Below are 19,024 nucleotides of genomic sequence, written 5' to 3'. Positions count from 1 at the left end.
GCACGCAGCCGGAGCACCTCTCGTGATCCGGCTGTCATTTTTTCCCTCTGGTTTGCCTCTGTTATTCCACAAACCTCTTGTGGAAGGAGCCAAGCGGTCCAGCCGCAGACAGATCACGGGCTCCCTCGCATGCATCTGGGGTCGTCAGCTCGGCAGGGAAGGGAGGCGCTCCAAGGAGAAAAACAAACGCGGTGCTGAAACAAGACAGCGACAACAAATCCCTCCTGATGAACACAGAGATACAGTGAATTAGAACTGATGAACTCTATGAAAAGAAATCAAATTATTAAATTATTATAATGTCACTGAAAGAGATGAAACAAAAACAAAGGGGGGAAAAGTGGATATCACATTATCGTTTGTTTTGAACCAAACCTCTAAAACCTCTCTTCACTCAGAGCATCACTGAACACAAGGTTCATTAAAGGAGTACAAAGTCATGTCATGCAAATGTGTATGAGGGACAGATACTTTCTCTCAAAGGACCATGAAAAATATATAAACGCATGAAAATATAGGAGAAAAAATGGGCTTTTAATTGTAACTGATATTTACAGTAACCTCAAACATACTTTTGTAACTTAAATTGAGCAGTTTAAGGTCAAAAGTCCTATCTCTATTTGATCAGGATCAACTGATTGTTAGTTCACCCCCCAGTTGCCATGAAGATGAATGAAAAGTTGGAGTATTGCGCCACCTGTTGGGACAAAGTGATTCCACCTCTCCCTAAAAATCTTGGCTCTCAGAAAAGTGGTCTCCAAGAAGTCCCTCTAGTGTTCAGCTGCAAAACATGAAGCTGTTTTTCCATCTACTTTACTGATTCTTATTTACAGGAAGTAATGTCAGTGACAAAAAAAGATAAACGCATGACAGCTTTGACCACAAGTTTTACTTCCTCTTCTGTTATCTGTGAATCCAAAATGCAAATAGATTGATGCAGTTATGGCTGACCTGCAAATTAAGAAATTTCTCTGTGGTTTTTATTTCTCTGGTGTAACAACTGCATATCAGTCATCTGATTTATGACCATATTAAAGTAAAAAAAAGTGACATGTTTTCTTTAAATTGCGTTAAAAATAAAGAATGGTTTCACAAAATGGAAAATTGCTATATAGTGTCTTCAGTGTCTGACCTAATGATCCACTTGACTACACTGTGAGTCTGGCTCTTTACACTAAAGGTCAAATATGTGTCTGGTTAAAAACAAATGAATGCAAACATTTTCAAAAATAACATTTACCTGAGTTAATTGTGACTATTTGTGCAGAAGAAATACTGATAAATATGGTTTAAAATTTTTAAAGTTGTCATGCACATTCAAACATCAGGTTCTCGTGTGTTTATGTTTTATGTGGATTCATTTATAAGCAGTTAGCTTATAGGTAGCAGGTATAAGCAGCAGCAACAATTTGAGGCTATTGTACTTTACCTGACCACTTCCATTTTTATGTCACCTGCACTTATTAATAGCTAAAGTTGCTATTTACTTTGAAGAGTATTTTGACTTCTGTGTTTCTAAAATAAACAGTGCTGCTACTTTTCTTGAATATAGGTGTGAATCTTTTCTCCAGCACTGTTGATCAGTGTGACAACACATGTGTGCTTGCTCAAAGACAACACTTGTACTGTACTGTGTTATGATGGATTTAAATGTGTCTCTGAGCTTTAATCAGGTCAAACAGCGCCACCTAGTCCCCCTGAGCAGTCAGTCCAGCTCACCTCCAGCTTTGTCACATAACACCGCTGGACAGCACAGCACAGCACAGCACAGGAGACTGACACCTCCTCGGCATCTATATTTAGATGTCTAACCTGCGTAAACAAATCCAGTCCTCGAAGAAAACACAGCTCGTCTCAGGAGGAAGCGGACGGTTCGGAGCAAAGGCCGAACAGTGATGGCCTCAGTGAAAAAGGACGACAGGCTGACGAGGTCTCAGAGCTTCATGTGTGTCGGTTTCGCAGGATTTTTCAGCAAAACCGTCACGTCGCCTCTGGAGGTGGTTAAAATTAAGAGTCAGGTGGGAACTTTTCACTCCAAGAGAGGCTTCTGGCAAAGTTTCCTCCTCGTCTACCAGAATGAGGGACTTCGGGCATTTTGGAAAGGAAATCTAACTTCTTGTCTGCGGTTGTTCCCTTACACAGCAGTTCACCTCACAACATACAAAAAGTGAGTAAAGCTTCATCTGAATGTGGACTTTATTGTTTTATACTGACTTTAAAACCTCTCCCGTGCTTCTTTACATGTTGTGTTTGCTCGGTGTTTATGCTAGTTTGATTGAATTAGCTTGTTAGCCAACTCGGTCAGCTGACTTGTATTTGGCAAGTTAGCGTGTTTAGAATTGTAAAAAGAGTAGACAAGGTGACACGTATGAGCTTCTTTGGGAGGAGACGTGATTATCATGTTGACTTTTTATTGTTTGACAGCGTAAATCAACAGAAAGTATTAGTTTAAGTCGTCTGTTTACTTCAGCTAAAGATGTACTTCCTGTTTTAACGTACGAAGCGCACCTCCCATTTTCAGCCAATCAGAAGGCTGGATTTGGCTCAGTCGATGTGTGACGTGTGTGGGGAGGTGCTGCCCTGAGTGATGTCTCACAGGTCATGTGTTCAGAGAGACTAGTCAACAATGTGATCAAGAGCTGAAAGGGTTAATCAGTCAAGATAAAATGAATCACTGATAATAATTTAAAATAGATTATTGTCATTGGACATTCATTCTGTGTTGTAAACTGCAAGCACAACACAATTTCATACTGTTTTACCTTGTTTATATGAGCAGGACCCTTCTAAGTAGCTACATTTGTAGCTTCAAACAGTGTCCTGGGTACCGTGTTCATTCAGTTATCAAAATTAATTAAATGCTACGTATATTTCTGATTTTAGGTTATTAACTTAAAGGTCCAATATGTAATAATTGTTCATACTCCAAAAAAAGGGGGTAGCATTTCACTAGAATAAGCGCTAATGACTGTAACCTGAAGCCGCCGCTAGCCGTCTAGCTAGTGGACATATTATCTGGTTCCTGACTCTGTGTATTAGAGAGGCTCGAGAGGGAGGTCGGGCATGAGCTATTCTATCAGACTACCTTGTAGAATGGGCCAGGACTGGCTGGTTAGCATGCTAACGTCATTAAATGTCTCTGATGTCTTTGACATAACATCAACACTGTTATTTCTTCATATTCTGTTTTAGCTATTTTTTGAATGTTTTTACACAAAAAAATCTTACATCTTGCATCTTTACAATTTTTACAACAGGTAAAATGGCAAGACTAATGTCCATCACAGTTTCCTGTACCCTGAGATGACGTCATCTATTCAGATGTCTTGCATTATAGTCCAAACCCAAAGATTGTCCTTTAACTACCTTCATTAAAAGTCAATGGAAAGTAGCAAATCATAGCTGCTTGTTCATGGCATTCATGATTAAACAACAATCAATAGTTGGTGAAATATCTTTCTATTGATTGACCAGTCATTAAGTGAAGTAATTGTTCAGTTCTAAATGAAAAAGTAATGAAAAATGAATTAACAATGAAAATTAATGTTAGTTGAAGGCCAAACATATACATGTGTATGATTTTTGGTTATATATGGTTGAATACTGGGGTTTAACAGTAGGACGACATTTGCACTCATCAGGAGATGAGGTGTTTCCTGCGAGGCTGAACTCAGGGCAAACACATCCCTGCATACATCCTGCTGGGTTACTGCAGGACAAACTGTCTTGAGGAATGACCCCATACATAAACACACAGGGCAGCAAGGAGCCTCACCTGACAGCAGTAATCCAGGGGCTGTTATTTACTGTCTGTTGTAAAGCTGCTGCAGTCAGTAGGTTCAATCTCACTGTCATGACTCAGGACACGTGTGTGTGTGTGTGTGTGTGTGTGTGTGTAAACACTGCAGGATCCAGGATCTGCAGACATCTGTCCTTTAATGTACACCGTGTTCCAGGAAAAGAAAGCACTTCCTCTTTTCACACACACACGTGACCTGAGTTATTAATGTGCTCTTTTAGTTGAAAGTGACTGAAACCTGACCTTTAAAAATGTTTTGATAGAGTTAATGTTTATGAATTTGCATATATAAAACAACAAAACACCAAAAGGAAAACACAAACACTATGAGGGCAACAGCACCATAACGTGCTTATCTTAAAGTAGGATTACAGCTAACGATTATTTTTAACAATCAGCTAATGTGTTTGTTGGTGATGAATACATTTTTTTGAATAACTGATTAATCATAGACTATAAAATGAGTTGAAATGGTAATAAATCATCACCACAATCTTCCTGATCCCAAAGTGAAATCTAAAATTGTCTTGTTCAGTCTAATCAATTCCAATTCCAAAAAAGATATTCAGTTTAGGGCTGAAATCATTAATCAGTTAATAGACAGGAAATCAATTGTCAACAGTGTTGATGATTAATTAAGCATTTAAGTTGTTTAATAGTGAGGGAAAAATAAAAAGGTCTTCCTCAACATGTTGGGATTAGCTCCTTTTTCTGTTTTATATCTTTGAATCAGATCATTTTTGTTTTTGGACTGCTCGTGAGATAGAATAAGTTATTCAAATAATTATGTCATTGTGTCATCGTTTTGCGATATTTGACATGTCTTTGACCAATCTAACCAATCACACATCATCAATAGATTAAGGAATGATGATTTATTGTTCCTGTCCAAATTCTTTTGATATCAAGTAGTATTAAGCCCCAAATCCCTACCATTAAAGATTGTTTAATTGATTGATTTTCTGTCACTTGACTTACAAATTTGTCGATTAATTGACTCCACAAAGAGAGACATTCTGCTTATTAATTTTGCCCTCCTCTGTGTCCAGGATAGTCCACCTTCACATGGATGAACTGGGCTTCATCTCTCAGTGGAGAGCCATTCTGGCTGGTGGACTTGCTGGCGTTGCTGCTGCATTGGTCACGTACCCTCTGGAGGTGGCAGAAACAAGGCTCATCGTCCAGAACTGCAGACAGCCCACGTACATCGGTGTCGTTCACACACTGTCAAAGATCTACGGGAGCGAAGGGCTGCTCGCCCTCTACAGGGGCTTCTCTCTCACTTTATTGGGTGTGTTCACTTATGCATGCAAATTACTTCATTTGCTACGGGCCGTCTTAAGATACAAGATATTAGTTCCGCTATAATGGCTCTGCTCTCTTTATTTTACTGTGGATTTGTATTGATATGAGCTGATTCAAAGAAATAGAGGGTCTTACACACTTCATCAACGATAGATTTGGCTTTAACGTTCCCTTCATTTGTCCACAGGTGCTTTCCCCTTTTCTGTCGGGTTCTATGTGGTTCACATGAACCTGGACAAGATTTGGCAGGAGCCTCCTTTTCGCTTCACTCCCCTCCAGAACTTCATTAATGGCTGTTTGGCAGCGGGAGTGGCCCAAACCCTCTCCTACCCTTTTGAAACTGTAAAGCGGAAGATGCAGGTAATTTCCCACAAGAAGACTTCTGCATGTAGTTTCATGGAGAAGTGACACCAAAAAAGGGGCATGGAAATGTATTGATACATATGTTCAATCCATGTTGTTTTATGGATAAGGGTTGCATGAGATTTTTACAGTGGAATAACAATTTTAAGTATTTACACAATTATTAGAATTATTATTATTATCAGCATCAATGATCCTAAACGGGGAGAAAACAGTATTTTTTAAATTATATTGAAGATTTTGTTCAACCAGAAAACCTTCTGTGTTCTAACAGACACAAACCTTTATATAAACTTGAAATATTAGTATTTAATTACTAATAAATTCAATATGTAGACAAGCAAATGTGTACTGTATTGTTACTTACAATTTTCGTACTGTGTAAACGATATATAGCTGCAACCCAAATAAGGATAAAACTGAAGAAAGTATGATTCATTTACCGTATCTATTATATATTATTAGTAGATATTTTACCAGAAATACATCAAAATAACTTAACAAAGCACGTTGACAGTGTAGGAGGTTCTGTCTGCTCATTGTTTTACCACCTTTAGTCCATTAGAGGGCAGTAGAAGTATACCTACATTACTTGGTCTCTCAGCGTTTGGGAACATTGACAGGTTAAATTCTGAAATCTAAAAAATTCTCAGTCCTATGTTTATCTCATTGACCTCCATGTCATCTGTATTTATAAGGTCAGGATACAGGGAAACATACTAGTCTGCACCACGTTCACCTTAAATGACGTCTGAGGACACTCGGGGTAACAATGGGACTGCTAAGGACAGGATACTACATCCGGTTTTATCATCCTATTATTAGCTACCACAAGATTCGACAGCAGCTGGGAATGTGAATGTGTCCCTGGTCTGCAGAAGCTATAGATAAGTTCTCTAAAGATAGTCAGTAACTATCAGACAGTAGGAGAGCGGAGAGTTATGTGTATGTCCACAGCCATGTCACCTCACGATGAGGAGCTGTGTTACATAATACCGTAATTTAATTTAGGGACTCAGCTCATTTCTGTGCTTCAGAGTTAAACATTCAAAGTCAGGCAGAGAATGGATGACCGTAAAACAGGTGAGGATGTTTGCAGAAGCTCAGGGTAATGATTTAAGTTAAGTATTGTTTAACTCAATGCTTAGTTTAATGTTTCCTCTACAAATGAAGCTGTTTGAATAGTCTAACACCTTCATGGCTGTGTGTTCCTTTGGGAGCCTTGAAACTTCTAAAGATACTTTTCCTCCGTCACATGACTGTCAGCCTGTAGAGTTGTCGGGACACAATGTTAATGTCTAATACAGGACAAGCCTCATGAGTTTTATTATGCAGTTAACTAACATCATTATATGACACTGTTTTCCTCTATTGCACTTATTCGGTCACTTGTTGTGTGTATATGCTTATTTTTGTAATGGTGCTGCTTATTGTACCTTTTTACCGAAATGTGCAGTTTCATTTCTATAACAGAAGTTGATTAAATCAGTAGCTCTGACACGCATCGGAGATAATAACAGCCCTGCTGATCACGGAATGGAGCAGCAGTGTCACCTTCTCTTCACTGTGTCTTATAAGCAAAACACTTCCTCAAAATTGCCGTCCTGTGTTGTTTGACCTTTCTGTTTATTCATGTATAGACACAATCAGACATTTTGCTGATTCACTGTCGTTCTTTTTCACTTTCAATCCCTCCTCAGGCGCAGAGTGCCCGTCTTCCCCATTTTGGTGGAGTAGACGTCCATTTCAGTGGAACGATAGACTGTTTCAGACAAGTTGTGAGAAACAAGGGCGTCCTCTCACTGTGGAGCGGCCTTGCAGCCAACACAATAAAGGTATGACTTTCACTGATATATCCATTTGTCACAACTCATAAACTTGTACTCTCTATCAATCATACAGATAGAGGGCTGGTCTACTGCTGTCACAAATAAGCTCACGTGCTTGGGAACATGAGTGACAGAAATGTAACCCATGGCCTACTCGAAAGGGAGAGTGAGGACGTGGGTGGGGAATGGAAAGCAATGTTCTGTGCGTAATTCATAGCATGAATAACACGAACAAGGTGAGCAAAGTCTGTCTCTGGAACAGCATGCTCCACTCTCCTGTTTCAGCTGCAGACGTCATGATAGTTGTACATTTGGTCTACAAATATAATGAGGAGCCGAATTACAATAAAGCAATTTAGAAAGTTGTAGTAACATTCAATTTCAAGCATTAAAGTGCGTTTAGAGATCTTGGGGAGTCCAACTGCATATCTGAAAAAGGAAGTATAAAGACTTTCGTGGCTTCAGAGGAAGCTGCATGCAATCTGATTGCCTCCGGTGATGTCACTCAGTGATTGCATTGTGGGTTAATGTTTTTTAAAAAAAGGTCTATGTTGATACAACAGAGCCACAGATATACACTCATTGTTCTTCATTTTCAAAGTCTGGAAGCTACATTACCCACAATGCAACTCAGCCACCGAGTGACATCACTGGAGGCAATTTCTCAGATGACATTATACTACTTTTTTACCAAGATCTCTAAACGCACTTTAATGTTAAAAATCAGTGGAGTTACCCTTTAACTCATATACCCTGATATAAAAATACAGGAAGAAAAAAATTATTAACTTAAATTAAAACTCTGGATGCACCAGTGCATCTGTGGGCTTTTTAATTCCATAATTGAGACATCACAATGAAATATTATTATGGGCTCCAGGGTGCAATTAAAGCCAAAAATCTGTCAAGTGTAACTAAAAAAATTGATGGATGGCACTGGTACGCCATCAGTTAATCTTTATTTTTTTTTTTCCAAATCTTTTTATTGAGCATCAGTTAATCTTTTAAACAACTGAGGTTATCACCATTTCTTGTTGCGAGTGCTGCGACGTAGAAACACATGAAGAAAAACATGTATTTGCAGCTTTGTTCCTGCAAAGAAATGTACTTTAGATATATTATTGTGCTGGTGCCCCTAAATGAAAAAGTTAGTCGCACCAGTGCAACCAGTGCAATGAGTTTGTCTGGAGCCCTGCACTCATCTCCATCTCCTGTCTTCCTTCACAGATTGTTCCCTATTTCGGCCTTCTTTTCACCTGCTTCGAGATGTGTAAGCAGGTTTGCCTTTACCGCAACGGGTACATCATCTCACCCCTGAGCTACAAACTTGCACCGGGGGTCGACCAGAGCCTCGGGCCGAACGAGCTGCAAGAGGTGAAGCGATACTTGAAGAACAGGAACTTTGGTTCAGGGGAGACCTCTTTTGGAAACCAGTGGTGACAGTGCACATGATGTCTTGAGGACAAATATTGACTGCTGACCCTCACTTGAACAGCAAAACGAGATATTTGTTGGACTGAAATACTTCGGAGGCTTGTGTCTGTAATGTTTACATAACATTGTGTTTCCGGTTTCCATGTCTTGATATCAGGTATAAACTTATATTTACATTATGTCCCGTCAGTAAAGGACTACCTCTTTCAGAATACTGTACAGTATTAATTGTTTATGAAGGGTTCACTCATCCATAACTTCTTTTCATGTCAGTTTTTAACCAAATATCATGTGCCTTTGAGCGTTAACTATTTATTTTAAGGCTTATGACAGATAGCGCCACAGTTAATTCACGTTGGCTGAAAGGCTCTTTTACTCCAGTTGTATGATAGATTGTATTTTTGATGTTTCATAAGTTCGATTAGGTTTATCGCAATCATGTACAGGTGCTAACATTGTGATGCAAGGAATGTGCTTATGTCATTAAAATTTCACTGACACGTGTTCTGTTGTATATATTGTCTTGATTAATCTGACAGCAGTGAGCAGTTTTTTTTTTTTAAGGTAAGCTAATAGACCCATTCTCATCATTACCAGGTTAAGACTGTTGATTCTTTAAATGGTTGAACATGTTGGAAAATGATGTGGAGACGGTGCCCATTGTGATTTTTGTCCACCAGTCATGCTGGCTGAGACATTTTTTCAATCACTGGTCGACTGCAGCCAGTTTTCACAAAATAATCCACATAATGTACATGTAGTTCTATATGGTTTGAGCTCCCTAGTGTGCCATCTGGTGGGATCATCCATGTGGTACATGGGCTGGTCTTGGAGTTTTCCCATTAGCCCTTTAGCTCGCACTGTGTCAGACCAAACTGGGCTGACTTGTTTCCATTATCAGTTAAAGCATGCCAAGTTTTTCCCAAACTGGCCCATGTCTGGAGTGGTGCCACAGCAGGCGGGCACTAAGTTACTGGAGGTGAAAATCCCACATTTCCTGTTTTGGTGCTTCATAATAAAAGCTTTTAAAATAGCTAAGGAAACTTTTATTGTGAAGAATTGAAAGGAGATGACACGTGTTTATCACCAAATTAGCTGAGCTTTGTCAGCGGTGTTCCTTTGATAATTATTATCATATTATATTATATTATATTATATTCCGAGTAGGAAGAGTATTTACAGCTGGTCCTTTGAACACTTGTCAAAAGAAGCACATCAAAAGCTCGAGACCCACCTTCAAGTGGTTAGCCCCGTTCGAATCTAAATGCAAATCCCTGCCACCCTCATCCCTGGGCTGACTTAAGCAGTCACACCGAGTCAAGCAAAGCCAGCACATGTGTACAGAAAAAGCCCCATTTATGCACAAGTACAAGTACTTCCAAGACATGGCTGGTTACTATGCAAACATGTACTTTGAAAGCCAGTATATCTCCAGCCTAAGTAGTTAAAAAGTTAGTCGTTTTCTGTTAACTTTAACTACAAAGTTACAGTAGCCTAGTTACATTTTGAATCTGAATCACATAATGAAAGATTTATTTGGTCCTGGTGCACCACTGCATGCAGCTGGTGCCCCTTTTAGTTTTCTCCGGCCCTGACCCTCAGACAGCTGGAGTGCACCACTGCCTCAGGGAGAAAACTACCTCCTCAAAGGACAACAAGTGTTATATCTCTTCACTTCTGACATTGAATTTAGTGAATGACTCCTCTTTGCCTTGTCGTAATAATACAAGGTAATGTCTACTAAAAGTGTGACTCATTACCAATTAATATTCTTGCCTCAGGTTGACTTAATATTTGGTTTGATGAGTTTGCTGACACAGAGGTTGCATGGACCCAGTCAGCTGATTCAATCATGTACTTCTCCATACTGTGGTAAACTATCTGACTGCCAAAGGACATCAACAGATGGGTTGACCTTTACCCACCATAGCCTTTGAGCCACAGCTGCTTCACAGGTGACATTTGACACGACCTTGAGAGAAACCCGGTCCAAGATGTCCAACACAACAGTTAACAACGAGTTCTGTTGAGATGTGATTCAATCAGAACCACTAAACAACTTATTTAGCAACTTTTCTTCTTGTTGGAGTGTTGACGGTCGGCGTTGCCATGAGTGACGAGGGAGAGCATCGAATCAGCCTCCGGACACCGGTTAGCCCCGCCCACTACTCCCGCAGCCAACCAATGAGGCGATGGAGTTGAAGTTCACGGGTTTTCTCGCGCACAGACTTCTTAAATCCCCTCTCCTTTCGATTGGAGTCGGCCATTTCAACTCCACAGGCGAACCCCACCGACTGAAGTGAGCGGGACGGCAGCTGACAGCATCCGAAGATGAGTGAAACAGCTATTTCCTTCGCAAAGGACTTCTTGGCAGGTGGTATCGCCGCTGCCATCTCCAAAACCGCCGTAGCTCCCATCGAGAGAGTCAAGCTTCTCCTCCAGGTGAGTGTGGACTTCATTTCCTATCACACTTTATCAGTTACAGCCGGCAATAAGATGCCAGTTCTTTTATCTGCGACACAAACTGGAGTTGTTCAGTTGAGTTGTTGCAGATGTTTCTAGAAGTTTCCAAGTGATGGAGTGTGACTTTAACAAGATATCGCGATAGAAGAGGAGAATGTAAAGATGCTGCATTGTTGTGAGTGGAAACAGGAGTCCAAACATGGTGAATCAGCTCTGTAAGAGATTTGCTGCAGGCTCACATGAATGAGCATAATCGAGACGCATCAGACTTGTTACGTAATAGAGAGGCCAGCCGGCTGCAGTCTCAGCCCAGCTTAAATAAAGTGTGTTATTAAAGGCAGACGTGACCATGGTGTTAAAAAAGTGCTTCTCTTGCATGACAGGTCTGTAGTTTGAGTTCACAACAAACGGGCAAGGTCAGAACAAGGTTTGTGACATGGCTTTCCTCTGCTGCATTGGGCCTGGGCTCAGCACCAGGAGCAGGAGGAGGAGGAGGAGGAGCTGTGGATTGTTGAATGGATGCCATCAGAGTAGTACTCTGGCTCACACAGACACATGAGTGTGTGTCCTCACCGCTCAAACATAGGTGAGGTTAACAGGTGAAAGGTAGATGCTCAGAATGACGTTATGTCGAACATTATCTGCAGTGGTGGTTCTAGACCAGTTTTAATAGGGGGGCCAGGTTGGGGCCGGCTTTTTTGTTAGGGGGCACATACAACCCGGAAAGAAAGATAAATCCCTCATTCAGACAAAACTGTGTTTACAATTTCAGCAATTTTGATTGGGTAGTAAACTGCTGAGACACTTTATTTCTGCCTTTCCCTTCAAAACAAAGTCATTGCACGAAATCTGTCATTGTATTATTGATGTAGACTCCCTGTCGGGGGGGCCACAGGGGGGTCCAGACTCAGAGTTACGGGGGCACTGGCCCCTGTTGCCCCCCCCCCTGAACTGCCTCTGATTATCTGCTCTCCTGCCTTCATCCTGTTTTCATCTCTGCTTTAATTACAGGTTCAACATGCCAGCAAACAGATCTCAGTTGACAAGCAGTACAAGGGCATCATCGACTGTGTCGTCCGTATCCCCAAAGAGCAGGGCTTCCTCTCGTTCTGGAGAGGGAACCTGGCCAACGTCATCCGATACTTCCCCACTCAGGCCCTCAACTTCGCTTTCAAGGACAAATACAAGAAGATTTTCCTTGACGGCGTGGACAAGCGCAAACAGTTTTGGAGATACTTTGCGGGTAACCTGGCGTCTGGCGGTGCTGCCGGAGCCACATCGCTGTGTTTCGTTTACCCCCTCGACTTCGCCAGAACACGTCTGGCCGCTGATGTCGGCAAAGCTGGTGCAGGGCGTGAGTTCAAAGGCCTGGGAGACTGTTTGGTGAAGATCTCCAAGTCTGATGGCATCAAGGGTCTGTACCAGGGCTTCAGCGTCTCAGTGCAGGGCATCATCATCTACAGAGCTGCTTACTTTGGTGTCTACGACACAGCAAAGGGTGAGTTTTAATTAACAGGCAGTCTTAGTCGATTTCATTCGCCTTTTGAGAGTTAAATTAATCTTCTTGATTGACATTTCTCTTTCAGGCATGCTTCCAGACCCCAAGAACACGCACATTTTTGTCAGCTGGATGATTGCTCAGTCCGTCACTGCTGTCGCTGGTCTTATTTCCTACCCTTTCGACACCGTCCGTCGTCGTATGATGATGCAGTCTGGACGCAAAGGAGGTAATAAAGACCACACATCAAAGCATAACTTCCTGGTTTTGCTGCTTAGTTAGCAGAATAAAGTTGTGACTCCTTTTGTGATTCTGTTTATCCCCTCAGCTGACATCATGTACAGTGGCACCATTGACTGCTGGAGGAAGATCGTGCGTGACGAGGGCTCCAAGGCCTTCTTCAAGGGAGCCTGGTCTAACGTGCTCAGAGGCATGGGTGGCGCCTTCGTGCTCGTCTTGTACGATGAGCTCAAGAAAGTCATCTAAGCTGTTTTTGTATGTCCACTTTTCATGTTGTGATGTTGAATTGTAACATATCTTGTACATTTGGAAGGACTTAAATGCCACACTATATTTATAGGGACCAACTAGTATTTTGTACTAGTTGTACGGGCAGAATCTGTTATGCACTCTTGTCTTGGCCCATGCTTTGTCTGCATTTGTTTTGCCCCTCACCAGAATGTCATTCCCTGAACACAGGAACCTTACCGGAAAAAGAGAAATAAAACACAAACCTACAGTGAATCTCCTGTCTGGTTTTGAAATGTAATTTTATTTATGAAGGATGACGTTACAGAGCGTCCCGGCAGCTCATGTTCCCAGTCGCGCTGCTTAAGGAAGCTATCTGGCAGCCTCTTGTGTCCACTGTAAGCTTAGAGCTGCAGACGTCTCCCAGGTTGTAATTGGGGTCGAGCCAAAATCAGCTGAGAAAGTTGACCTGCTGACAATAATTCAACTGAGGCACACTCAGATAGATGGACATGAAGTCAGGAGCTTTACAAGTGTCGTTTAACATTATTGATAGTTCAGCAGATCATTTTTTAAAAGTGACTTCCTGCAGAAAAACAAACCTGAGCTACCTATAGGGAGGTGGATTAATCCAGTCTGCTTTTATCTGCCAAACCTCATCTGACGCCAACTGGTGTGAGTGAGGACTTTAACCTTGAGCTGTGTGACCACTTGCTCAACCTATTTACTACTACAGTCAAGTGAAATCCAGATCTCTGCCAATTAAAGTGTGTGATAAGGCTTTATTCCATATGCTTGCTATTTATTATCAGGAAGGCAAAGGGCATCCAGACAAGTTCATGGGGACTTCGGCAGGTGTTCATTTGTATCTAAAGGGTCATAATGAATTGAATTGCTCCTGATACTTGATCTTGCCACCTTTTTTAAAGAAGCACATGATTGTAACCCTATCAGGACGAGACATGTTGCACTTCTTGGCCTCTAACCAGGGTTTGTCCTGGTCTTTCTCTAAAATCAGATCTTAACCTTTGTCCTAATGCTGGAACACAGTAAAAGAGATACTCAAGTTCACTTTCCTTATGTTTGGTTACATTCTTACTACTTTGTTTTTTACTAGTTACTTTACAAATTAAGATTTTTGTATACAAGACATACAAAGATCTTTGTTCCAGCTTCAAAAATGTAAAGATTTGTTGCTTTTTCCTTTTAATTTTACAAATAAGGGTTATTTTCAATCAATCAGTCCATTATTGTCTTGATGGTGGAAAGTGTTGATCAGTTTTACCTAAAGTCTGAAATCAAATTTCTTGTTTTGTCAACAACTCAAAGATATTCAGTTTACTGTCATGGAGGAGGAAAGGAACCAGAAAATATTCACATTTAAGAAGCTGGAATCAGACAATTTTGACTTTTTACTTTAGGAAATTACTAAAATCGATTATCAAAGTAGTTTCTAGTTACTACGTTAATGAATTGTGTAGTAAACTAATCAATTGATTGCTGCTTAACCTCAATTTGTTTTATTGGATGGACAAAACAAGCATTGCGATGGTGCCACTCTGGGCACTTTGGGTGATTGTGACTGTATTTATTGCTATTTACAGAATTTTTTTTTTACAAACCAATCAATCAGTTAATATAGTAAATAATAAGCAAATCAATCCATAATGAGAAGAATTACTGGTTGCGGTACAAAATAGTTCCAAGTGAGCTCCACCTCAATCACAACAGCAAAATCCATGCACAAGAGCCGATTATCGTCGCAGGGAATCGGTTTACTTTTAGTACTTTAAGTACATTTTATGATTATACGTACATACTTACTTGTATCAGAGTATTCTAACAATGTGCTATTAGTACTTTTATGTTAGTGAAGGTTCTGAATCCTTCCTCCGTCACTGGGGCTGCCATTGTTTCAAAACAACTCTCCACGCTAAGGATTTCTGACACTTGACGTCTGACGTGTTTGCTGTGGCTATTATCTGCACCCTGATATTCCCGCAGCACACTGTCACTTCGTATTATTGACTGCGTGCTGACTGTGAGGTCACATGGCAACTTGGCAGCTTTGATCAGCCTTCAGACATTTTTTATTACGAACATTATCCATTTCTCTGTTTCAATTAGGAGGCTATTTGAAGTGTGCAGTCTGAAATTCTTATTAGCGGTGACTTGAACAAATGGCAGTAGAGTCAAGTCTGTTTGATTTTAACGTCACAGAAGAGTCTGCAGCTGTAATTACTCTTATTGCAAGTGTGACTACATCATTTGAGTCTATGAGAATAAGTTATCTTAAAATTGCTGAACCATTATTCACTCCCACAGTTCATCAGAAGTTTAATTCTGTCAGTAGAGTGTCTCTATCGAGTATTCCCCTGATGTGATTCTTCAATTATGGATGAAGCGTCAAAAATGATTAACTACACAAATTACACTACAGAGTTTGGTGAAACGAAGCAGCTACAGATAATCTGCAGGTCTGAAGCTGCTTCGTTTGCACCAAACTCTGTAGAGATCCTGAAAATTCACACACGTCAGGATCATACTGTACTCTGTCTGGCAGTGATGTGCACAAGGGGGGGGGGGCAGCTTTCAATTGTTGAAAAACGTGCACAAAAGTACCCTCCTTGGAGCCAAAATGTGTGCTAAAGTGCCCTCTTGTTTGGCAAAAAAGCGTGTCAAAGTGCCCTCTTGGTTGGCAAAACACACTAAACTGCCCCCTTGGCTGGTTAAAACATGATAAACTGCCCTCTTGGGAGCCAAAACGTGTGCTAAAGTGCCCTCTTGGGAGCCAAAACATGCATAAAATGCCCTTTTGGGAGCCAAAACGCACGCTAAAGTGCCCTTCTTTTCGCCCCTGCCCTTCAAAAAGTCTCTGCACGCCACTGCTGTCCGGCTGAGAACATGTCGACTACACTTGTCTGACTTGTTCCCTGCGTGACCTCGAGGAGGACGCAGACTGTGTGTGAACTGTGTGTTGCCTCTGATTCTTTAATCCCTGTTAAGAGTTGTAACAGAGCCGCTTGCTGAATCAAGGATTAACCGTATATACCTGCTGAGAGGGGCTTCTGGGGATGGAGCGGTCAAAATAGTTTTAAAACTGATTTTCTTAGGTCGACGGTTTACATCTGAGATTTTTCGAATCACTGGAAGGAGATTAGGCGGTGTCCAGCTGAGTGAACCATGTTATCTGACAGTGTTGCTAAAATGAGGCTACGTCCTAAATTCAAGATCCACCTGGGCTCAGAGTCCAGTGCACAGCGATTGAGTCTACACAGGAGCAGAGTGGTTTAAAAGTACACAGGACAAACACAATCACAGCCTGATAGAGTACCTGATATTGCTCAGTATTTAGAGACAAAAACGCCTTAAAAATTCTTCTGTTTATGCAAAGTTTTCAGCCATCTTGCAACAGAAACATGTGTAACTCTGGGTGCACTAAGACACATCAGCACATCACTCAGGTGTACCCAATAATACATTCTGATTTAATTTCTTCACACATTATGGAAAGTTAAATGTTTTTTCTTCATTCAAATCGCAGCGCATACGACAAGTAATCGCAATAACCTCAACTGTTTAAAGAATAAAGTTCTAAAGTGCTTGACAAACTGACAAATAAATAAATTAACATTAAATCATATTGGGGTATTGTAAAAATTGACTGATGTAAAAGCGTACAATTTAATCTATAGAAAATATGTTCAGAGGCTAATATCTGACTTCACACTCAGTTGGCGTTCGTTACAAAAATGTTTTTATCCAGTTTTTTATCTGTCCTGCTGAATATCAGGCGCAGTGGTGCGACCAATGGAAAGGGAAAGTCGCGCTTTGCAGATTTTTGGGCCATATTCGCACCCTCGAGTCTGGATTTTCAAACTAACACAGTGATAAATATTAAAAACTATTTTCTGTAAATATTTCAGCCCTTGTGTTGCAAGTACTTTCATCATTAGACGTCCCAGCTAGAAAGAGCTGCTGTAATTTTAAGGTTGAAGATACAAAATATATTTTCATTATACAAAAAAAGATCAGATAAACAAACTCTGTACATTCTTAAGTGAAGTAGACTACTCATTCACTGCAGTAAAAGTAGTGACACCACACTGTAGAAATAATCCATTATCCATCAAGTATTAAGTGTACTTGTCAAAAGTTATATTATCAGATTAATTTTACTTGTGTGTATGTAGTCATTTGCAGTTGAAGTTGCTCATGTTGGGGCTAGTTTTAACAACTGCATAGACTGGTTATTGAATCTATAACAACGCGACGTATCGCTTAAACTAATGTAGGAACGTAAAATCTATATATGATTTTTATTTAATTGGCAATATGCAGTAGCAGAGAGAGAAAATACTCAAGTACAAGTATCTCAACCATTGCAGAATAAAAGTAGATAGTTACGCTCCACTACTGTGGCGGAGTAGAGAGTTGTGTGTGTGTGTGTGTGTGTGTGTGTGTGTGTGTGTGTGTGTGTGTGTGTGTGTCTACAGATCACTGAAGCGTCCCTGCGCACTAAAAGCCTTCTGTCAGGCTGCCTGTTGCGTAATTTCAGCTGTTAGACTGAATGACGTCACCGGGTCACGACCTGACTGTTTTCCTCTCATGAGGAAAAACCAAACAGAGAGATGACTGATATTAAAATAAATAAACATAAAGTGCAGTTTAAAGGCAGTGTGGTCTTTTTATAGCTTATTTCACTCAAAGACTGTAGTTTGGATTTTAGTCTCAGTGCTTTAATATCACAGAAGTTGTTGGAATATTTCTTGAGTTTATTTACTGTTTATTTATTCATCATTCCCTTATTAATCATATAATCCTGTGTGTCTGATTAAGAGTTCCAGATAAATCATATTTAATATCATAATCCTTGTATAAATCAGTGGGCGTCCTTCAGTTCTGCTCTGTGTGAGGTTTAAGAGCAGTGTTATCGCCACCCTGTGGTCTTTAACTGGTCACTGCCACCTTAAACTCAGAACAGTTAGCAGTGTTCAATGATTTAGAGCATATCGATATATAATATGGAGCATATTTTATAGCTTCAGCTGTACTTTATATATTTTTCATCACTGTTGCATCAACAAGTTTGTGCAATTTAGAGGGTAGAACAGTTTTATATTAAAATAATTGTCACAAAGCATTTTTCTTTTGTTCCTTTATTAATTTATTAAGTTCAGTGATCTGTCTAGTGGATCAGTGCGATGACAACTCAGGCTAAGTTATTCTATCTCCCCCCTTCATGAACTGAATTAACTAACTAACTTTTAAATCTTTCACAAACATTTTCAAACTTCAAGATAAGAAATGTTTCTCTTATCAATATCCAATTTCTTAATAATGTTTCTTGTTTACAGGTGATTCAGATAATTTATTTTAGCTGGCTGATGACATGATGTTTTTGCAGTATAGTAATATAATATTTTGTCCCAGAGTAGAGTATTTTCACATATACACACACACACACACACACACACATATATATATATATATATATATATATATATATACAGAATATATAGTTGTTGCATTTATCCTACAAAGTTATGGTTATCAATTTTCTTTGCAAGAAAGTTTGCACGGTTTTATTTCTTTCTTTCTTATTCTTTTTTTGCACTGTATATAATAATAATAATCGCTAATATAATACGTCACTCAGGAGCTATTTTACTTAAAAACCAACATTTTTCACAGAGTAGAGTATTTTCACATTATTCCTGATAGATAGATAGATAGATAGATAGATAGATAGATGCTGTCAGGTACAGCTGCTACCTGTAGATGGCATCCTGTCATAATCAACAGCAGACACGCGCCGGCTGCCTGCAGCCAATCACAGCTCCTCTTTCAGGAGCTTCATAAAGT

The 19,024-nt window shown here is 40.1% G+C and overlaps 2 protein-coding genes across 2 annotated transcripts; both read left to right on the top strand.

The window, feature by feature from the left end:
• Window positions 1–1,693: 1,693 nt before the first annotated feature.
• Window positions 1,694–9,234, top strand: slc25a43 (solute carrier family 25 member 43). The gene is made up of 5 exons (XM_030396389.1): window positions 1,694–2,167; window positions 4,849–5,090; window positions 5,292–5,464; window positions 7,168–7,302; window positions 8,524–9,234. Exons 1-5 carry the CDS (start codon window positions 1,896–1,898, stop codon window positions 8,734–8,736), a joined length of 1,035 nt encoding a protein of 344 aa, XP_030252249.1. The 5' UTR covers window positions 1,694–1,895; the 3' UTR covers window positions 8,737–9,234.
• A 1,721-nt stretch (window positions 9,235–10,955) lies between these two features.
• On the top strand, window positions 10,956–13,435 carry slc25a5 (solute carrier family 25 member 5). The gene is made up of 4 exons (XM_030396390.1): window positions 10,956–11,172; window positions 12,205–12,691; window positions 12,780–12,920; window positions 13,020–13,435. The coding sequence occupies exons 1-4, from the start codon at window positions 11,062–11,064 to the stop codon at window positions 13,175–13,177; spliced, it is 897 nt and encodes a 298-aa protein (XP_030252250.1). The 5' UTR covers window positions 10,956–11,061; the 3' UTR covers window positions 13,178–13,435.
• The last annotated feature ends 5,589 nt before the right edge of the window (window positions 13,436–19,024 follow it).

The sequence above is a fragment of the Sparus aurata genome, chromosome 18 (genome assembly GCF_900880675.1).
Source record: "Sparus aurata chromosome 18, fSpaAur1.1, whole genome shotgun sequence".
Lineage (NCBI taxonomy): Eukaryota > Metazoa > Chordata > Actinopteri > Spariformes > Sparidae > Sparus > Sparus aurata.
This window is presented reverse-complemented; position numbering and strand designations above follow the sequence as displayed.

What these genes read in the sequence shown, in the direction of transcription:
- slc25a5 (XM_030396390.1), top strand. Translation starts at nt 11,062, where the DNA reads ATGAGTGAAACAGCTATTTCCTTCGCAAAGGACTTCTTGGCAGGTGGT. An exon ending in GAGTCAAGCTTCTCCTCCAG is followed by an intron (nt 11,173 to 12,204) that starts GTGAGTGTGGAC and finishes CTTTAATTACAG; the next exon opens with GTTCAACATGCCAGCAAACA. An exon ending in TGTCTACGACACAGCAAAGG is followed by an intron (nt 12,692 to 12,779) that starts GTGAGTTTTAAT and finishes TTTCTCTTTCAG; the next exon opens with GCATGCTTCCAGACCCCAAG.
- slc25a43 (XM_030396389.1), top strand. Translation starts at nt 1,896, where the DNA reads ATGGCCTCAGTGAAAAAGGACGACAGGCTGACGAGGTCTCAGAGCTTC. An exon ending in CTGTAAAGCGGAAGATGCAG is followed by an intron (nt 5,465 to 7,167) that starts GTAATTTCCCAC and finishes ATCCCTCCTCAG; the next exon opens with GCGCAGAGTGCCCGTCTTCC. An exon ending in TTGCAGCCAACACAATAAAG is followed by an intron (nt 7,303 to 8,523) that starts GTATGACTTTCA and finishes CTTCCTTCACAG; the next exon opens with ATTGTTCCCTATTTCGGCCT.